General features: G+C 34.7%; 1 protein-coding gene across 4 annotated transcripts in view; it reads right to left on the bottom strand.

The window, feature by feature from the left end:
* The window catches only part of OSBPL8 (oxysterol binding protein like 8), a 149829-nt gene that overhangs the window by 103668 nt on the left and 22806 nt on the right, over nt 1-23355 (bottom strand). For all 4 annotated transcript variants that reach the window (XM_069489811.1, XM_069489808.1, XM_069489807.1 and 1 more), the window contains exon 2: nt 1600-1708. Coding sequence is in view for 3 of the 4 variants with exons in the window: in XM_069489808.1 (XP_069345909.1) it covers nt 1600-1641 (42 nt within the window). In the remaining variant the exon portion in view is untranslated. The remainder of the gene's footprint in view (nt 1-1599; nt 1709-23355) is intronic.

Here is a 23355-nt window from a genome sequence, read left to right on the forward strand (position 1 = left end):
CTCTAAAATGAGCTATAATATTTCACAGAAGAAACTTAATGAACAACAAAAAGATAATTGTTTTCACTAGTTTTTAAATAACTTTGCTCTAACTTTTCAGTATCAACAAAATTTAGAATAAACCTAAAAAAATTTTTAAAAATTAAAAATCCTTCATTACTACAGACCAGGGATTTTGGTATACATCTTAAAACCATTTACTTAGATATCTACTTTAAAAGGTAGCAATAAATTCCAAGCAACTCTATTCAGAAAGATAGGTATGCAGTCAACATCTTAGTGGTAAAGTATTCAGAGTCAGACAGACTTCAGTTCCACAACCTAAACTGTGAGGTCTTAGAGAAGATAATTAACCTCCCTGAGCCTATTTCCCTATCTATAAAAGGATAAACAATATTTTCCTTTAATGGCTGTTATGAGGACAGTCTGACAAAGTATACACTTAGAAAACAGCAACCATTGTTATTACTGACATTTTTATCATCACTAGAAGATCAAAAATGTTTCAGCTAAAAGAACCTAAGAAAGTCCATTAAGCTTTAAAAAAAAGATGAGATTTATGGTAAATATCATGATTAACAGATAAGGTTTAATCCTAACTTTTTTCTGAAACTATAGTAAAATAGAGATAGCCTATCATCAGTTTTCCATTTATAATAAACATGACAATAATGTTCATAAGCCAAGTTATTTCCACGCCCATTTTATTCTCTACTAACAAGTTATCATTTTAAAGTTTAACTTTTTTTGATCATTTAAGAACCCAAAACAAGTCTGAAACAAATTCAAGAAAGGTTGGGACCAAGTTAATACAAGGCAGCAAAACTACACTTTGCTATCAATCATGAGACTGTTCCCACGTTGGAGCCTGAACAAAGGACATTCACTAAATTTATAAATACCTCAAGATAATAGTGACTCTCAACTCCACAGCAATATGAAAAGACAGAAAAGTTGGCCTTCACCTTATTCCAACAATATAAATCTGTCAAATAATCTACCACCTAACAAATGATAAAACTGCCAGCTGACTCCATTTTACTGAGGGGCACCTTTACTTTAGGTAATAGAAACATTTCTAATAGAGAATCTATAAATCAATATTTAATGGAATCATTCAAAAATGCAACAAGAACTGAGAATGAAATTATCCTGGAGCAAAATCTTTTTGTACAGTGACAATTCATTTAATCCACCCTACTGGTGATTTTTTAAAAATTCATTGGGTAAGGTATGCTTTACCCACTACCCCTACTTATGTATTTTAATTTCAGAATATAATTCAATCATAATAGGGCAGCAATGTTTATTAAACCTATATATTTTAATGGAAAGAATATATATGATAATTGTTCTTATTTCTTAATTATGTTAACTGTTTCATTCCCTCTACCTGCTCATAGTTCCACATGATTTGAGATATGGAGGCATTTAATTTCCTCAACTGTTAACATTCTCTTGATTTCACTAAGGACAAAGGTTTTTGGGGAAAACAAACACAAACTATTATACCAATATGTTTTACACCATATGGCTGGGAGGGTAGGGAGAATAGAAGGAGATGGAGCAGAATTACTATGGTATATTTGAACTACTCACTGAAGCTCGGTCAGGCTCTCCATCTGCCAAGCCTGTCTCCATAATGAAAGAAGATAGGTTTATGCTTCTCTTTCCATTAACGTTTGGCCATTCTGTAAATCTGCAAAGCCTAGAAGAATAAATCATAAGCATTAGGACTGGCATAAAATTGCAATAAGTAGAAAATAAAGCAGGGAGAAATCATTTTATGCTTAGGTTACTGGGAAATCCAACAATAGAAAAAAACAAATTTTGATGTGGGCTTGACAAGCGGTAAAGGTTCAGAGACAAATGTAACAAGAAAAAATATTCCAAGTGAAGAGAAATAGCAATGAAGCTGAACACATGAGATTGTCCAAAATTTGAAAGGATGCTTAAATCTATTTACAATTTATAAAATAAAATTAGTTTTTCATTATTACATTGGTAAAACCTAAAAAGTATGGTAAAATCCAATATGGGAGAGAATGTAGGAAAACATATTCTCATATACTTTTGTGATTAAAATATAAATCAAGACAACTTTTTTGGAGGACAATTTAAAATACCTAAGCTTTCATCCAGCAATTTCAAAGCTAGAAATTTTTCCACAGATACAGTCATATAAATCCACAAGGATATATAAACAAACACATGCAACAAAGTAATAGGTATGATGAGAAAAATCAGAAATATTAATGTCAATCATTAGGTGCTTCCTTAAATTATATGACAGACATACAACAGAATATCATGAAGCAATTTATTTTGAATGAGGTAGAGCTGTATATACTAAACTGGAAAGACGACCATGTGGAAAAAGCAAATGATAGATTATTATATATAAAATAACTCTTTATGCTTCTATATTTTTCCATCTTTATGATGAGTTTGTATTGCTTTTATACAGGCATACCTCATGTTATTGCACTTTGCTTTATAGCACTTTATAGATATTGCGTTTTTTGGGGTTTTTTTAACAAATTAAAGGTTTGTGGCAACGCTCTATCAAGCAAGTCTGTAAGTGCCATTTTTTAGCAACCCGTGCTTACTGCACATCTCTGTCACATTTGATAATTCTCACAATATTTCAGACTTTTCTATTATTATTATATCTGTTATGGTGATCTATGATCAGCAATCTTTCATGTCACTATTGTAATTGTTTTAGGGAGCCACAAATCTCACCTATATAAGATGGAAAACATAATAAATGTTGTGTATGTTCTGACTGCTCCACCAAGAAGCCATTTCCCTGTCTCTCTCCTCCCTATTCCCTGAGTCACAACAAAACTGAAATTAGGCCAGGTAATAACTCTACAATGGCCTCTAAGTGTTCAACTGAAAGGAACAGTTGCATGTCTCTCACTTTAAATAAAAAGCCAGAAATGAGTAAGCTTAGTGAGGAAGGCTCATCGAAAGCCAAGATAGGCTGAAAGCTAGGCTTCTTTCACCAAACAGCCAAATTGTGAATGCAAAGGAAAAGTGCTTAAAAGAAATTCAAAGTTCTACTCCAGTGAACACATGAATGATAAGAAAGCAAAACAGCCTTATTGCTGATATGGAGAAAGTTTTAGTGGTCTGGATATAAAATTAACCCTGCCACAAAATTCTCCTAAAACAAATCCTAATCCACAGCAAGGCCCTAACATTCTTCAATGCTATGAAGGCTGAGAGAGGTGAGGAAGCTTCAGAAGAAAAGTTTGAAACTAATAGACATGAGTTTAAAGAAAGAAGCCATCTCCATAACATAAAAGTACTAAGTGAAGTAGCAAGTGCTGATGGAGAAGCTACAGCAAGTTATTTAGAAGATCTAGCTGAGATCATTGAGGAAGGTGGCTACACTAAATAATAGATTTTTCCATGTAGACATAACAGCCTTATATTGGAAAAAAGATGCCATGTAGGACTTTTACAGCTAGAGAAGAGAACTCAATACCTGGCTTCAAAGGACAGACTGACTGTCTTATTAGGGGCTAATTCTGCTTCTAACTTTAAGTTGAAGTCAATATTTATTTACCATTCCAAAAATCACAGGGCCCTTAAGAATTATATGTTGAGTCCACTCTGCCTGTGCTCTACAATGGAATAACAAAGCCCAGATGACAGCACATCTGTTTACAGCATGGTTTACTGAATATTTTAAGCTCCCTGTTGAGACCTATCACTCAGAAAAAAGATTCCTTTCAAAATATTACTGCTCATTGACAATGCACTTGGTCACCCAAGAGCTTTGATGGAGATGAACAAGAAGATTAATGTTGTTTTCATGCCACTAGCATAACATCCATTGTGTAGTCCCAGGATCAAGAAGTAATTTTCACTTTCAAGGCTAATTTCTGTGTTTTTTTTAATGAACATGTTTGTGTACAAACTTGTTTTCTTCCCTCTCTTATTCCATAAGGGAATAACATATAACATAAGATGTACTGACTTTATATCATAGTATTTAAGTATTTTTAACTCTACATCATAGTATTTAAGTTATAGGATAACAAGAAAAGTGAACATCACCCAATGACTTTTCGTCCTCTTCTGGTGAAAGAGTGCATTGCATGCAAGATGACCTTGTTACTGTCTTTATTTGAAGATCAACCATTGTATTAGTTTGCTAGGGCTGCCATAACAAAGTACCACAAACTTGGTGGCTTAAACAATAGAAGTTTATTTCCTCATAAGTCTGGAGGCTAAAAATCCAAGATCAAGGTACCAGCAGCTTTGGTTTCTTCTGAGGCCTCTCTCCTTGGCTTGTAGATGGCAATTTTCTCCCAGTGTCTTCACATGGTGTTCCCTCTGTACATGTCTGTAAGCAAATTTCCTCTTCTTACAAGGATGCCAGTCATAGTGAATTAAGGCCCACCCTAATAACCTCACTTTAACTTAACCACCTCTTGAAAGACCCTATCTCCAAATACAGTCACATTCTAGGGTGCTGGAACTTTAATATGAATTTGTGGGGGTGGGGCACAATTCAGCTCATAACAATTATGGTTTAAGGAGATACGTATGGGTGCCAAGTTGATAAGGCATAGACTATGATGGTTAATTTTATGTGTCAGCTTGACTAATAAGCTATGGTACTCAGTCGTTTGATCAAACACTGGCATAGATGTTGCTGTAAAGATATTTGTAGACGTAAATGATTAACATTTAAATCAGTAGACTTTGAGTAAAGCAGGTTACCCTCCATAATGTGGGTGGGTCTAATCTAATTAGGCGAAGGTGTTAAAAAAAACAAAACAAAACACTGAGGTCCTCTAAGAAGAAATTCTGCCTCCAGACTGCCTTTGTCCTCAAGATTGCACCATCACCTCTTCCTTGGGTTTCCAGCCTGTCAGCCTGCCTTGCAAATTTCATACTTTCTAGTCCCTATTTTATTTATACACACACACACACACACAGAGACAGAGAGAGAGACAGAGAGAGAGACAGAGAGAGAGATCCGTGTGTCCAAATTTCCTCTTATAAAGACACCAGTCATACTGAATTAAGGCCGACCCTAATGACCTCATTATATACATACATACATGCCTGCATCCTGTAGTTCTGTTTTTTTGGAGAATCCTGACTAATCCAATATGTACGTATGTATACATATCTACATAGGTGTGGATATATTTATTTCATCATTCATTCTCAGCACCTTCTGTGCTCTCCCTATCACAAAAGCTAAAAGCATAAGAACTACATTTTGCAAATGTCTTTGTCTCTGGGATTTGGGATGTGATTTATATTCGGTAAGTGCAATGCATTTGCACAATACTTGGAAGGTAGAAGAGAAAGAGAAACCAGGACATTCTTCTTCTGATGGCAGTGAACAGACATGTGGGCTTTGACAGACATGAAGTTTTGCAGCAATCATCAAACGCTCCCCTGCCAGCTACCCATGTTGGTACCACCAGGCAGCTAGAAACCATCAGCAACAGTGACTAACCTGAAAGCTGGCAACAACCTTCCATATCCACACCTCCAGCTTTTCCAATATATCAGCATCTAATTTCCTTTATTAATTTTTCTTTTTGCTTGATGTACTTATAGTAATTTGCTTTCTTTGATGAACCTGACCTGATTAATTTTTTTAAATTAAACAATTACAATATGTTGTATATTAAATAGTAATCAGTGCCAAGAAGAAAAAATAGGAAGGGAGGAGTTATTGGACATGTCACAGGACTAGGGAAGAATTTTAGATAGGACTACCTGGAAAGGACTTTAGGCTTCATTGAGATGACAATGAGTCAAGATCTCAGTAACACGATGGGGTGAGCCATCCAAATGCCTAGGAGACCCTTCCAGGCAGAAAAGGAGAAAATAAGCACAAAGATCCATGTAGGAGCATGTGGCATGTTTGAATAGCAAAGAGACTACTATGGCAAGTAGAATAAGAGTGGTGAGCAAAGAGAATGGAAAGATAACTAAGTTCCAAATCATAAAGAGCTTCAAAGGATAGAAAGACTTTGACTGAATGAATAAGATGGGAAGCTATTTCTGAAAGGAAAGTCAAATAATTTACACAGGATCACTCTGGCTGCTAGTCTACACTAGATTACAAAGTACAGGGCTATTGCTATAATCCAGATAAGCAACAATGCTGGCTTGCACCACAATAGTTGTTAAAGACATGGTGAATAGTGTCAAATTCTTTATGTGCTTTGAGTATAGAACCAAAAAGACTTAACTGGTGAACGAGATATAAGGCGTAGGTGTTTGAAAAACAGAAACACGAGCTTAGCGTTTTCACCCTAAGCAACTAAAAAATTAAGCTGCTATTAACAGATATGTAGTACATTGTAGGAAGACTTGGGGAGGAAAGGGATAGATATCAGGAGCTCTTTTTATACTAGTTCACTCTGAGATGCCAGTAAGACATGTGAATAGAGATATCAAGGGGGCAGGTGAACATGCAGATGGGAGGTTGAGAGGGAGATATCAGGCTAGAAATGTAAACTGGGAGTCAGTATACAGATGGAATTTAAAACCATAAAATTGGATGAGATCTCCTTAGGAATCTGTACAGACAGAAAAGAGGCCCAAGTTCAGGGCTCTGGAGTACTCCAATATTAAAGAATCAATATTTATAAACTGAATGAACAAATGAATCAATTTTTGGTTTTCAACTTGCAGAATTACTCTATATAAAAAGCAAAGACGACACACAGAGTAAAAATAATAAGATGACAAACTAAAAAAGCAAGCAAGACGACAAAAGGAAAGCTAGAAGTACAAGTGCCCTAAATTCCTCCCCTGTGATAAGAGGGAGTTAAGAGACACTTTGAATAAAAAATCCTGGAGGGAGAAGATAGTTGAGGGCTTAAATATAAGCACACTAATCTTGCTATTTTTCAGAGGTCAAAGTCAAAAAATGTTTAAATACTAATAAATCTGAGAATAGGGAAGTATTTTTTTTTAAGTCAAAACAGCAATTAAAATTAATGGCAGTAGATTCTAGGGAGTAGTAGGCTTGAGGAGAAGAAAGGTAGTCTTCTCTGCCATTTTAAGTTTTTAAAATGTGTGTATCACTTCTATATAAAAGAAAAAGTCAAATAACTTTTTTGTAAAGAGTATATCACAAACCTGAAGACTAATTTGTCAAATCTGCCAAGCTAAAGCTAGGCCTGCATTCTAATTTAAACATAATTACTAGTTGAATTCAAAATTTAAAGAAAACTATGTTCTCTCTTTTGTTCCTTTTGTTATCAGTACTCTAGACACTGTTTGGGAACTGGTGCCTCATTGTCTACACTTAACCTAACAAAGTTCCTAGAAAAAGTAATTTTTATAAAAATTATTTTCTATTTTGGGCTTAAATTATTTCAGTCACAGAGAAAAGGAAAGGAAAGAACATCTACTAGGCAAGGCTAATGGCTTTAACATATGCCATTTAGTCATAACAACCTTATGATACCACACTGAATGATGGCTGCCTCTGAAGGCACCAATAAGTTATATATGATCAGGTTGTGGCTTCCTATCTCACTGGATGCCCCATAAGTTTTTTGTCTTGTTAAATTCATATGTAACAAAAATAAAGATTCTCGAAAGCAAAAATGCTGACTCATGAATATATACCTTTAAAGAATAACATTATCTTTTTATTACTGTAAGATAAAACATTCTCTTTTTATCACTGGGATTAAATTCAATAATCTTAATTTCACTCTGCCAATTGAACAAAAAGAAAAAAAGAAAAAATCAGACTGCAAATAAGAACAACTTGGTTTAGCTAGTCTTAACTAATCTACAGTACCGTCGTGGGCCACACACTGCAGAAGGACATTTCTGTAAAGGACAGACTACATATACAACAGTGGTCCCATAAGATTATAATGGAACTGAAAAATTCCTATCCCCCAGTGTCATCATGCCTACCATAACATCATAGTGCAACATACTATCTTTTCTATGTTCTGATATGTTTAGATACACAAATACTTACTATTGTGCTGCAACTGCCTACAGTATTCAGTAGAGTAACATGCTGTACAGATTTATAGCCTAGGAGCAAGAGTATACCATATAGCCTAGGTGTGTGGGAGGATATACCATCTAGGTTTGTATAAGTATACCATGATGTTCACACGACAAAACTGCCTAACAATGAGTTTCTCAAACATTATTGTTGTCATTAAGCAATGCATGACTATACTTACAGTAGGTTAAATCCTGAAAGAACATCTGAAACAATGAGAAAGTAATGATACAAACCTGACAGTTTCCAAATATCAAGCTAGCACCAACTTCCTATTCATAAGCACTTTGAAAAAAAAAAAATCTAAGTGAACTGCTTCTTTAAAGCAGTCTATCCAAATGGCTTGCATTAAAACTATTACAAAATAGTACATATGCTTCCTAGAACATAATAATATTTTGGCACCTATGAATTATGTTAAGATTTTTTCCATTCTAATACTACTATTAATAACAGTAATAAAAATAGAAAAACAATAATAATCATGATAATGGAAGAACGGGAAGCAGGTAAAAAGCTGGAGACTGATGGACCAGGGGGAGGGTGGATTAGGAGTGTGCAGTGCAAGTTATCCCACTGTGTACAACCTTAGGGAGATGGATGAGAAAGACACGCAGCCAAGCAGACAGAAGAGACACACTGAACCAATCCCACCAACTATCAGAAAGAAGGGGAAATGGTATAGTAACTTACCTAAAGATATAAAGGTGAGAAAAACCTACATGGCTCTCCTTAACTAAATTACTCTGGAGCATGTAGGTAAGTAGGTAGGTATTCCCCAAAACATTGCCTCCTCCCAAAAAACCTCATAAAAAAGCACCTTATTTCATAAACCTTAAATACATACCACTGCACATATAGGTGTATCTATTTCAAACTCATTACAATCTAATTTCCATTTATTTAATAATTGTCTAACAACATATTAAAGCCCAATAAATTGCTTAAATTCTGAACTAAAAATATGTCCAAATACTTTTTGTATCTCCAGATTTGGCAAATATATGTAAACAGATGTATTGTTTTAGACAGATACATATGGATATACCAATCATCCAAGTGACAATACTTATAATAAAAAACACAAAGAAAAATGTATTAAGGATTTTCTTGATCTGTTGCTTTATAAATACGTACTACTTATATATAGTACAGCCAAAACTATATCGTCAATACTTTGCCCAAAGGAAAACCAGAATATTAGCCTAAATTCAATGAAAAATAGGAAATCACTACTACCAAAATTCCCTCAAGGTACAAAATAAATTCTATTTTCCATCATCTCTGGACCAACCACTAATATACATAATTCATAAAATTTATGGTTTATAAATCTTAATACCTATTGTTGCTTCACCATCGGCTAGATGTTCCATGGGGCTCAAAACACATTCAAATATTATTTACCTCTAGCTATATAGGAGGCATTGTTTTAGATTCTGAACATACAGAAAACAATTAAACATCATTCTTGTCCTCAAAGAACGTGGAGCATAGCAGAGAGAAAGTGAAATGAACTATTTCATAACTAGTATAATACAATGTAATGAGCCTCAATACTGTATGTACCAATATAACAAAGGTATGTACATGATGTTATCTACAACAGCACATAGGAATGTTAAATCCAGACTTCTGAGGGTGGCAGAGTGAGGGTTTAAAAAAAAAAACTTGCAGAGCCCTTTATAGTAAATAAAAACAAATTAATTACCAAAAGTAGAAGATATAAATAAACCTGAGATTAATTAACACAGAACCTCTCATAAATCATTGTAATCTAAAGTACTTTCTTAACTTATGCAGTCTATTTTGAACTTCAAGTTTAAATTTTTTAAGATTCACTTATTTGGTTTTAAATTTAGCCACAAGTGAAACTAGTTCACATTATCTCCCAATGGATGCTACAAAAGAATAAAGAAGTAATCGCAAATAAATTACTACTCAGTTTACAATTTTAAAAAACAAAACATGTATAGAAAAGGAATAGATTAGAAAGGTAATTTCCTAGCAAGACTATTATATATATAAATCCCTGCACATTTTGCAGAGTTGGATACAGAAAAGAAAGTATTTACGCATGGTAGAACATAACTCACTTAAAGTAATATAAGTTTTCCTAAATGTATCAAGCTAAACTGCAGGAAACCATACAAGATCCCTTTTACTATACATTCATACTTCCCCTCTAAAACCTCAAGAAAAAAGTCATTCCAAAGTGAAATACAGTGTTTTAAAAAGAAATAGCAAAATGGCACATAGAATGAATGACCAACCCAGTAATAACCAGACCCAGCACTCAGTCTGTGGTCTCTAAACATCATTTCTCATTAAAAGACACCAAGGGTCATGGCAAGGTGGCTCACACCTGTAACCCTAGCACTCTGGGAAGGTGAAGCAAGAGGATTGCTTGACATTGAGAATTTGAGACCAGCCTGCGCAAGAGTGAGACCCCATCTCCACAAAAACTACAAAAATTAGCCAGGTGTGGTGGCGTGCGCCTATAGTCCCAGCTATTTGGGAGGCTGAGGCCGGAGAGGATCGCTTGAGCCCAGGAATGTGAGGTTGCGGTGAGCTATGACGACACCACTGCATTCCAGCCAGGGCAACAGAGCAAGACTCTTGTCTCAAAAAAAAAAGACACTAGGGATTCTTAGAGAAATGGCAAATATTAAACATAAATATTATCTGTTTATTAGTATAGTCATTAATACATTTTAAGAATGGTAACATATCTCTTGTATATACAAAACAGGCTATATTTGCTGATACAAGTAACAATGATAAATTTTAAATATTTAGCTTCAAAAGCCTAAAAAAAATCAAAGTGACATAGAAGGAGCCTATTTAATAAAAATCACCAGAAACAAGAATTGCAGTTTCCCTTCTCACCTACCTCCCACATAACTTCCTATAAAATATCTGAGACCAGAGACTATAACAACTTTGAACAAAAAGCTACAATACCCAAAATGTATAACTTAATTGTTTTGAATAGCTTTGTTATGAAATTGCCTGGCATAAATAGATACCCTAAACGCTTTTAAGTGAATGAATGAACTTGAAAATTACATATTATTATCACACTAGTTCTAAGGAAAAAAAAAAGAACAGATAAGAGGAAATGGATTCCCTTTCTCAAGTGTAGTTTCTTCCTCTGTGCACCAAAACTGCTTCTGGTACAGACCTGATCACTCTGTATTTCTAAATATTGTTTATCCACCTGCCTTGTCCCTTAGATCCAAAGTTCCATGATGACAATCAGTTTACACAAATTAATGAGGGCCTGATATGTGCCAAGCACTATACTACCTTTTGGAGAATCAAAGTACATAACATACTCATGGTCCATGATCTCATGGACCTTACATGAAGTCATAGGAAGCTTCTCATAGAAAATAATGTTTAAGTTGAGACCTAAAGGATCAGTGGCAGTTAGCTAAACAAAGAATGGCAAGGAACACATTTCAAGCAGAGAACACAAATAAGTCATAAAAAGAGAAGTCATTCATTTATTCTTCTATATTCCCAGTAGCACTATACATTGCATAGCAAGTATATTCCATTAATGATAATGAGAGGATGGGGAAAGAAGTGGGAGAGGATGGAAGAATGAAAGAAAAAAAATTAAGTCAATGTAAGAACAGGCCTATTTTATTCAAGTTTGTGTATCTTGGATTTGACAATTCACATTTCAATATGCAATTAGGCCTTTTTAAAAAATAAAAAATAACTACTGATGAGGGTCCATTCAGTACCTCCATCCCCTACTCAGAAAAGCAATTAGAACTGGCAAAATTCTGATGCTCCTCTGCTCTAAAACAAGAAAACTCTCAAAAGAACAAGTATTGGATAGAAAGAGCAAGGTATTTCTACGACCTTACTTCTCTGCCATTTTCTTCCTAAAAGCATTTCTTATACTTTAAGAATCCAACAACAGGATCTAAATCTTTCTTACACCCACTAAATCAGCACTTAGCATAGTGTGAATAATAATATTCTGAACTGTTCATAACACACACCTTGGGTTTTCACAGTAGTAAAACTCAATTCCTAATTATACAAACATGTTGTGACTGTAAAAGGGGTGTAAATAACAAGACTAATGTTTCTCCATACCAAAATAAGTATATTAAAACATTGTGTGTGGTGAGGACGTAGAGAAACTGGAACCCTTGTGCACTGCAGGTAGGAATCTAAAATGGTACAGCCACTGTGGAAAACAGTATGGTGGTTCCTCAAAAAATTAAAAATAGAATTACTGTATGATCCAGCAATTCCACTCTTGGGTAAGTACCAAAAGAACTGAAAGCAGGGTCTCAAAGAGATATCTGTAAACCCACGTTCACTGGAGTATTACTCACAATAACTAAAATGTGGAAGCAATGCATCAACAGATAAGTGGATAAGCAAAGTATGGTACACATATATGCAACAAAATATTATTCAGCCATAAAAACAAAAATTCTGACATATGCTACCAATATGGATGAACCTTGAAGACGTTATGCTAAGTGAAATAAGCCAATCACAAAAAGATCAATACTGTATGATTCTACTTCTACAATGTACCTAGAATAGTCAAAATCATAGAGACAGAAAGTACTATATAATGGTGGTTGTCAGGGGCTGGGGGAGGGAAGAATGGGCAGTTATTGTTTAATGGGTATAGAGTTTCAGTTTTACAAGAAAAAGGATGTTGGAGACAGAGGGTGCTGACGTTTGCACAACAATATGAATGTACTTAATACCACTGAACTTAAAAATGGTTACGATGGCAAATTTTATATGTATTTCACCAAATAAAAAAATTAGAAAAAATCGTAATGTGAATTTTTTCTATTTAGAAATACCATAATTAGAGATCAGATTTAAGACATATCAACTTGCCTCAAAGATGACAAATTGGTCTTGTTCCATTTAGAAAGAAATCAATTATGATAGCATTGTGATCAATTTCCATGATGTACTTGTTATTCACACTGAATCATTTAAACTTAATGATCTCTTGTCTCATTTGTGAGCAAATGAACCTGCCCTTCATGCTACTAGGTTAAATCTTAAATCTTTCAAGTAAATTGGACCAGAAGGACTGCCCATGAATTAAGTAGTACCAGAATTCAAAGTTTTAAAGGAGAAAAAAGTACTTAAAATCCTACTATAATACCTGGAAAAAAAAATGTGATATGGTTCTATGGCTTGGATATGGTTTGTTTGTTCCCACCAAATCTCATGTTGAAATCTGATCCCCAGTGTGGCAGTGTTGAGAGGTGGGGTGTAGTGGGAGATGTCTGGGTCATGGAGACAGATCCCTCATCAACAGCTTGGTGCTGCCACCATTTTTGAGGTAGTGAGTGAGTTCTCCCTCTGGCTAGATGGGATTAGTTCTTGTAGGAATGAATTAGTTTCCTCAAAAGTAGGTTGTTATATTAGTTCTGGTGAGAATGAATTAGTTCCCTCAAAAAGTGGGCTGTTGTAAAGCCAGGAAGACCCACTGGTTTGGTCCCTCTTTGCATGTGCCCACCTCCCCTTTGACCTTCTCTACCATGTTTTGATGCAGCACCAAAGCCATGCAGATGCTGGTGCCATGCTTCTGGTACAGCTTGCAGAACAGTGAGCTAAATAAATCTCTTTTCTTTATAAATTACTCCACATCCTTCATATCAACAAGGAAATGGACTAAGATGTATGACAGGAAGATAGACAAGGTCCTAAGCCAATAAATAGTATTTACAGTACTAACATACAGTGGGTTCCTATCTTGACGTTCCAGTAAGAAATTCTGTTATTTCCACTGTGTCAATCTGTATTATTTGCCCAAAAATAAACCATAAACTTAATTTATATGTCTCTAGAGGAAAACAAAATTTGAAGGGGGTGGGGAGGGAGAGCTTATTGTTTTGTTCTTCCTTCTAAATGTCTAAAGTATCCCTCTCCCCTCAAACCAAAGCTGATGAAAGAGTAAGGGCAGGAGTACATCAAGAAGGTAGTGGCTCTCTATAGAGTCAAGGGGAATATTAAGGGCCTTTAAACACAAGTATTTTATAAAAAGCTGATTCCTCACTGCTATGGACTGAATATTTGTGTCCTCCCCAAAATTCCTATGTTGAAACCCTAATCCCCAATGAGGTAGTATCCGGAGATGGGGCCTTCAGGAGGCAAGTCATTTCATACCACCATACTGTTTCATCCACATGAAATACCCATTCTCAAGGCATTCACTTTTCCTGTCCTGATATAGCATGATGAAATATAAAAACCATTAATGACTTGCTATCAGTAAATCTCATTTCAAGTCCACACCTCTACTGAGAACTACCTACAGACTATTGTATCTCTTGACCTCAGTTTCCTCAGAAGTAAAATTATGAGGCTAAAATGGCAATTACTGAGATTCCTTAAAACTCTAATGTTATACTAACAGCCAGCAGTCTTACCTCTTGTCTAAATACGGCTGCATAAATAATCACTGCAAAGCAAAAGAATGTAAGTTGTAAGGTACCACCCTCAAGTTTAAAGTCCACATTAGGATTTGTCTTCAGAGTAACATATTAAGGGGGGAAAAAAATAACGTGAGGCAATTTACAATAATCACATATACAAAAAAAAATCAATAAAGCACAATATATTAATAGTTTTCTAAGTTTCTTCAACTTCAGGTAAAACCTTTTTATCTTACATGATCAGCACAAATAGATTCTCAAAAGAAAAATCAGTTCCAGTTGAAATATACACATACCTCCAATCTTTTGGCTGAAAGACATTTTTCATTGAGTGTGGAGTTGCTGATTAGAGTTGCACGTCATCTTCCTTGCTTAAACCACAGCTATAATACGTGGTCTGACATCTCTATTGTTAGTTCTTTAAAGTGAAGCAAACTTACCAACACTTGCAAAGCCATCAGATTAGAGAATTCTCCTAAATTTTTGCAATTACTTTTCTTTTCTTTTCTAGTTACCTAATTATCCATACTAAGACAGGCCCAGCTGAATGACTGCAGAAAGCAGGGGTTGCAATACAAGAGAATTCTGAACTCGGAGAACCCAAATATTTTAGAATGGGCAGCAAGCATGCCTGCCCTTCCCTCAGGAGGAAGACACTATCTCCAACTTCCATGGCTGTTCACTATACAAACATCCTTGAAAAGATAGTCTAGAACACATGGCAGTCAATGCTTTACTTGCAAGATATCATAGAAATGTAAGAGATGGATATAGAATTGTCTTTCAACACTCTATTTATCCCTGTCTACTTCACTGTATAACACCCTGTAACATTTCACCTTGTACTACATCAGTATTTTTGTTAATAACAGAAGATCAGATTGGTGATTCACAGCTATCCCTAAGAGACTTCACTCTTGCAAATGTTTGAGAATTAGTTACGATTAGCAGAATTTTTTCTACCTGCTTTTAAACAACTTGAAGAATCTTTTTATATATAAACCACACCTTGTCAAGTCCAGTCAATTACTGAATGCCTTCTCCACTAAAGTTACTTATCACCCAAAAAGTTTCAAGAATTACTAAATGAATCGAGTGAGTACTGTAGAAAGGGTACATCTTAAAATAACATTGTCACATCAACCCAGAATGCCACATAAGACATGGAAGTGTAATAGAATTACTCCCAACACGCACACACAATATGCAAGTCATTAAGCCACCTCAACCAAGGAAGATCCCATACTGGCCTACAAAAGTACAGCAACTTTAAATTTCACCACTTTTTCTCTTCTCCCAACCTCTTCTCAAGCTATCCTACAATCCTATGCCAGAACCAACAAAGTAAACCAAAGTCTAAAAAGAGGAGTAGTATGGTCTACCTCTTTGAAAAAGCAGTATAAAGTTATTATACCATTACTTCATTTCAGTCTTAGTTTTTCTTACTGTGCCAAAGCTAAAACATTATTATGAAATCCAAATGTGAGAAACTTTAAGGATTCCAAGCTCTTTCTTGTTTTACTAAGGGTTTCTGCCTAGTAACAGAACAACATTTTTTTAAAGCATTAACAAACTACAATTAGAAACTGCACTAGGATATTAAGGTACATACTACAAGGAACACAAGATGATGCTGAAACTTCTGCAAATGACATTTAAAAAACTAAAATGAGAATCTCTGCTGCTTTTCCCCTCTTGGGAATCTGTTAACATCTCCTTTCAAAAACAAATCAGTTAGTGAGCAGATCTGTATTAATAGAAACCTAATAAAAGCTTAGAAGGTATGTCAGATTAAGAAACCCAGCTGCAACTATTTGAAGCCCTAAGACATGAAATAATTTACCATTTGTACTTGCCTTAGAATAGCAGTGCCATTCCAGCTTTGGATTATCTACTTACCCATATATAAAACAGAAAAAAGAAATTCTTATTTAAGACACTATTTCTTTGGCTCTCTGTTAAAACATCCAAACTAATATATAACTGAAAGCCTCTCTGTGAAGACAAGAATTGAAGAACCAAAGCTGGTTGAGCAAAGAAGGCTCAACCACAGAGGCCCAAGGTGAGAACCAGGCTTGTTCTCAAAAGGCAGATTAGCTAAAGCATAGAAAGTAAGGAAGAGAACTGTCCAAGATGAGTCCAGAGAGACAGTTAAGTAAAGAGCATGGATTTTATTCACTGTGAAAGAGGAAGCCAATAAAGAGTCCGTGCAAGGCAAGGACATGATCCAATTTACACTCTAAGACATATTACTAATTGCTGTAAATGCATTACCTCATGTAGTCATTACAACAACTCTATATGGCAAGTAAAATTTTTTACCATAGCCCCATTTTCAAAAGGAGAACACTGAGGCTCAGGGAAGTGATGTAACTTACTGATTGTTCATTCTGCACCAACCACACGAAACTCTATGATATTCCTTCAACACGTCAAACAGGTTTTCAGAGTTTTTGCTCCTGCCGTTCTTTGCCTAAAACGCTTTTCCCCATGGTTCACTCTCACTTCTTCCAGGTTTCTCTGCTTAAATGCCACTTTATCAAACAGATGTTTCCTATAAATAACAAAAAAGCAACCTGCTTCCTTCCACTCCTTAGTCTCCCTTTTATCCACTCTATTTTTCTCCACAGCCCTTACCACGTGACATATACATTTGCATATTGTTTGTTTATATCCCAAAATATAATTTCAGCTCCATGATAAGTAGTTTGTTTTGTTCAGTGAAGTATTCTCAACACCTAGAACAGTGCCTAGCACGTAGCAGGTGCTCCTTAAACACTTAAGAATTGGGGACTGGCAGAAATAAGGAGTTCGCCCTTAGTCATCAGGCAAGCAGGTTCTTTATGGTATAATAAAGCAATAAAGGCCATAAAAGTTTAATTAACTTCCCCAAAGATATAATTAACAAAGGAATACTAGATTGCAGATCTTCCATTCCCAGAAACAATATAAGTTCTCACTAATAAACTCAACTATACATAACATGATAAATTGCCATCACCATTACCTGCATGAAATTTTTTTAGTACCATCTGTCCTACAACGGTTTCATTCCAAAAAAAAAAAAAAAAAAAAAATCAAGTTATCTGGGTGAGGCGAAGACATAAAATGTAACCAAAATGTTTGTACCCTCATAATATCCTGAAATAAAAATAATAAAAAAAAAGAAAGAAACCTCTAATCCTTTAGCTATGACCCCTCAGTCCCCCTTCTTCCAGCCCTATGCAGCCACTAATCCACTTTCTGTCTGTATACATTTGCCTATTTGGACATTTCATGTGAATGGCCGCCTACTATAGGTGATCTTCGTTTACCTAGCATGATGTATTCAAGGTTCATCCATGTTGTAGCATGTATCAGTACTTCATTCTTTTTATGGTGGGATAATATTCCATTGGATATATATGCTACCTTTCGTTTCTCCATTTATCACTTGCTGGACATTTGGATTATTTCCAACTTTTGGCTATTATAAATAAATGCTGCTATAAAAATAATTAAGTTATCAAAAATTATGTTATAAAAACAATTATTTCAGAGAGGAGAAGCTAGAAAGTTTCAGATTCTCTACATAAAATGATTTCCCTCCAGGGATGTCAATAATAAAGGTCTTTTAGTCATTTCAGTATATGGTTAGAAAATCTAATCATTACTGAACACCAACACCTGATTATATCTAGTTTTTACAGAAGAGTACCTGGCTTTCTTTCCTAGCATATCATCATGATCCTTAATACTGGAATTCTTACACTTTTTAAAATCACTTTATCACCTCTTATCACTCAATTATTATCAAGCACAAAGATAATCAAAGAAGTGTTACTTAAATGACACCATTCTCCTTTTCTTAGCTATCAAGCAGATCAGCAATCTTGCTTTAACTTTCAATAATTCCATGGTTATAAAGTATTCCCTCCATCATCCAGGCTAGGTCCAACTCAGGTTATCCTTTAAGAACAATTGCTTCTACATTTCAGAAGGCAGCTCTTTGGCAAACCTACACAAATTTCAAGAAATGGAGAGTGAGGAGAGAGGAAAATATTAAGATAATACATAATCAAAGTAAAACAACATGGAAAGAGTATCGTGTGTATATACATACATGAAACAATTAGAAGCCTTTGACAAGGGGGGAAATAACTGACTTGTTAATAGATCATGCAGTGAAACTTAAAATCTAATTCAGTAGCCTTGAAGATACAGTAATTGTTTATGCCACAAGAGTAATGGGTACTAGAATAACTGACCAAAAGGTAACACAAAAATTGACCAATACATTCCCTAAAATGTTTCTTTTCTAAACAAAAATCTTTGTTGTGGACTATGTCTAAGGCACTATATTCGCTAAGAAGAGAAAAAACGTGCTCATTAAACTGAAATAACATTCCAATTTCTCTAATATTCACCCCAATTAAACTAGGTGGTATCAGAAAAAGAGCATTTAATAGATTTCAGAAAACACAATGCTTAGTGGAAAAATCACTATAAATTACATATTTTAGGTAAAACTATTTGATGTTGCTCAAAAATCACAGCAAATTTAGATTCTTTCACTTTGTATATTAACAACTACCTCCCTTCATCACACAATAATGAATCCGGACAGAAGACAAATGTATTTATAAAATATGCATGGTGCTGAACTGAAATACCCATTAACATGAGAATAAAACCTCTCTCTCTAACCAGTACCTTTATCCTACAGCTATCCAAAAGGAATTAAAGAGAGAAAACATACCCAACCTATTCCAGTAGATAAGATCAACATAGATACTCCAGACAACTTTTATACCCTAACCTATAAAAAATATATCTGAGAAACAGTATAAGCTTCAACAAAATCTTTTTCAGATTGAAAACACAAATTAATGAAAGAGAAGAGAATGTGTTAGACATCAAATTTTCCAGACCTACTTTACACAAAGTTTACCATTTCTCTCATTAATGGTATGCAATCTGCTATTTGCTCCAGAATCTTAAGTATCACCAGGCCTTCATCATATAAATATACTTAAATGTACAGTATAATAGCTTTATCACTTCAAAAGGCTACAATTTAAATAGTAAAATAAAAATAGAATCATCACACTAAAAATAAAACAAGAGATCAATATTTTCTCTCATTACAATATTCCTTTCCCCCCCTTCACAAGTTATTCCTTATTTTAAAAAATCAGAAAACTAAATAAAATGCTTAATCTTTTCTTAGAGATTGTTTTTACCTTAAAAATTGTCAATCCATGATCTAATTCACTGACAGAGAAGGGAAAAGTATTTTAGTTCATCTTCTAGTCACTAAAACTGTAAGTCTGACTAATTAGGTTCCTATAAGTCATATTATCAAACAGTAAGATAGGATACAAATATTAAATTTGTTACACTGAATGTTTTAAAAGATATATTTTTTTTTTTTTAAGTAAAATTTATTAAATTAAGTGGCATATACCTTTATCAGTGATCTCGCATCCATCAGATTTCAAGGGCTAGGGAATCCTGAGTTGATACTATTGAGTAAGTCCTTCTTTTAACTTGATTTCTAAGACAAATCTTTCCAGTTTTTTTCTTCCTATTCTCTGGTCAATACTTCACAGTTGTCTATCCTCCTCTGTACTATTCAATGATGCTATGATGCTGCTTTCCATATGTCATCTTCTGCCCTCTTAATCTACAAAGTGTCCCCAAAGTCTACATAGGGAAGATGGGAAATTGTAGCTAAATGTACCTTTACTTACAAAATAGTCATTATGAAATTTTACAAAATTTTTCCTTTACGGAGACTTTTGAGACATACTGTAGACATCAATCTATAGCTTCAACTGCCATCATAGGTTGATTATTCCAAGTCCTATCTCTAGCCTCATATACCCATCTGCCTACTCAACAACTTTGCTTTGAACATACCATCCAACTTGTTCAAAATGGAACTCTCATCTTCTTAATCCTAAAGTGTGCTTCTTCATCTGTATTCTCTACAGCCTACTTAACTTTCTGTAATCTTACCACTTCTATTGCTGCTTCCTTGGTTCAGGCCCACACTGTTTATAACTTGGCAAAACAAAGCAAACAAACAAAAAATAGTAAATGGCCTTGTGTGCTTTCAGTTTTGTACCGCCTATCGTCTTTCAGAAGTATAAATCTGATGTCAGTCTTTTCTCAAAATTATTCAAAGGTTCTTCCTCACTTTGTTATTCCACAGTTATTCTGTTAAGCCCCTTCATTATCTGGCCCTTGTATACCTCCAGCCACTTTGTGTTACAGACCCCAGCCATGACAAACTATTTGAAGCCCTCTCACACCTCCAGGACTCAGCTCCTATCTATGTCATAAAAACCTTCCCCCACTCCTCATTTTCCTAATGCTTACTTGTTATTTGAGACTTTGCTTAAGTATTTCCTCTTCTGAGAAAAAGATAAACCCCGCAGATAGATACTCCTTCACTATGTTCCTGTACTTACCTCTATCCTAATGCTTACCACAAATCCCAAATTGTCTGGGATTTTTTTTTTTCTATCTCCTCCATTAAATTTTCAGTTTATCGCCATCATTAAACTTTTTTGTAGCAACCTTGTAATTTCCACAAGCAAAACAGCATGTTAGCTTTTATTTTTTGAAACCTCAGAATCTTGTGTAATACCTGGCATACATCAGGCACTGAAAAAAAATCAAAAGAATCAAAGAAACAAAAGAAAAATTCTTAAAAATAATTAAGTTCTTGGAATGCTGAACAGAGATATTTTATTTTTGAAAAAAGTAATTAAGTCTACACAATTCAGATCACCTATTCAATTAAGGGTATGAACAAAAGACAGGGAGAAAGCAGCTGGAGTATAAACCAGACCAGTCTTCATGGGCATTTAATAAATGCTACATGTACTACGATCATGGCAAATCTATAAAGGCTGAAAAGTTTGGGTTCAGCCAAGAAATAGTAAATACATTAAGATTAAAGAAATGCTGTATCTACCTAGAAACTATAGTAGTAGTGGATTTTGGTTTTAACCTGTCCAGATCCACTTTCCTTTCCTGTGATAACATGCACCTTGATCTCCCATTGGGGAAAACATCCCTCCTCCAATGTATGCAATCTTGGTACTTCCCTCTCCTAGTGAAGGGTGGACAAAACAAAACAAGCCAAACGAATCAGTCCTGGGCTCACTGAGAATTCTGAATCATAAGCAGACTGATCACATGAATGAAAAATAATTACAAAAGATCTACTACCCTAATAGAGGCTCCATAAAGATTGTCCACTGCTTCCTGCTCTCTGGATCCCTAGAGTTGCTCAAATGTCTATTCCTTCTAAAACTTAGCTTTTTGTATTTTAAGAATATGAGCTCATCATTCTAGTAAATAAGTTAGCCAAAGCTTCCTATTGCTTGAACCAAAGAACTCTAAATGGATGTAGATATTATTAATATTCCAGACATTTGTAACCAAAATAGACTATCTTTGATTAAGGAAACAATGAAAATTAATTTAAAAATATTTTTAAATGACTTTACAAAAGTGAAATCAATGTCAGACCTAGAACATTTGAAAACACCATATTTACTATCTTAAGAAAAAATACAACAGCATAATATTCATGTATGTGTTTCTTGCTAGATTTTTTTTTAACGCCATTAAATAAGTCCTATCATACAAACATCGTGCAAGATCAGGTTGTTTTTATGTTTTTAAAGACCCAGTTTGATTATAATCGTAAGGAGAAAAAATTGTGTTTAATCAGAATAATCTCTATCTCAATTTTAGTTTGGAGGTGCTTACTATTCAGGGTGCTTCCTCTGGAGCTCCTGCTTCATTTCTTGTTACCAACTATCAAATGAAGGACTTGTGGTCAACTACCTGATTAGAACTAAGAGGAGAGACATTTCTAAAAATATCTATTTGAGCAGCTGACTGACATTTCCATTTGTCTAACTGATCTTATAATCCACTGTAGTCTTGATGAAGCAAACACAGGAGTGGACACAAACAAGTGATGACCAACCCTCCTAAGGCACTTGGCCACAATCAACCTTTAATAACTTAAAAAGAAGCAGCTCAGGTGTTTAGAAATGAGACTATTAACCTCACCTCTACCTCATCACCTGTTTTCTAAAATTCTAAGTTGTGTCAAGTGCAATGCTTAGAAATGTCTTTCAAAGGAGAAATGAGATTTCAGTAGGAAGAAAAAATACAACTATATTTGTACTATAGGTCAGGACTTATTATTTGCCAGAAAGTTAATAAAAACGCATAACAAACATCCAACAACATTTGCAAAATGTGAGAAGTGAAGAAAAAGGATACAAAATCAGAAGATAAAAGTGAAGGACCAAAAACAAAACACTCATGAATAATTAAATATATGTTACATTTTACCTTTCCTCCTAATTCTTTTACTCTAAAATAAGGTGGTTTAAGAAAAAAAAGGAAAACATCTGGGTGCTATTTTGAAACCAAGAACGGCATTCATTAATCTCAGATTTTTTTTAACTTCCATTCACATGTAGTCAGAAACTAATTTAAATGAAATCTGTATCTAACATTTTTCTTCAATTCAACATGTTCTCACTAAGCACACACTATATAGCTTTGCCAACTGCCATTAGAGTTCCTCAAACGTTCCTATCTCAGGCAAGGATAGGCTATTTCTGTAAAAGAGACAGGAGAAGGAGAAAAACAAACATGATTTTAAAGTAATTGAAAAGTGTTCCAATTTCATTTCCTATCAAATATCAGATGTGGTTAAACACTGGGCTTGTGGTACACCTTTTGTTACCATGACCTCAATTTACCAACCTCCTGAAAAATCATATACCTACACCATTAGAACCTAGAATTGCTTACTACCAACAACAGGCTAAAGAAGACCAATTGCTGCCTAATTCCTTCTGACCAGATGAA

The sequence above is a fragment of the Eulemur rufifrons genome, chromosome 16 (genome assembly GCF_041146395.1).
Source record: "Eulemur rufifrons isolate Redbay chromosome 16, OSU_ERuf_1, whole genome shotgun sequence".
Classification (NCBI taxonomy): domain Eukaryota; kingdom Metazoa; phylum Chordata; class Mammalia; order Primates; family Lemuridae; genus Eulemur; species Eulemur rufifrons.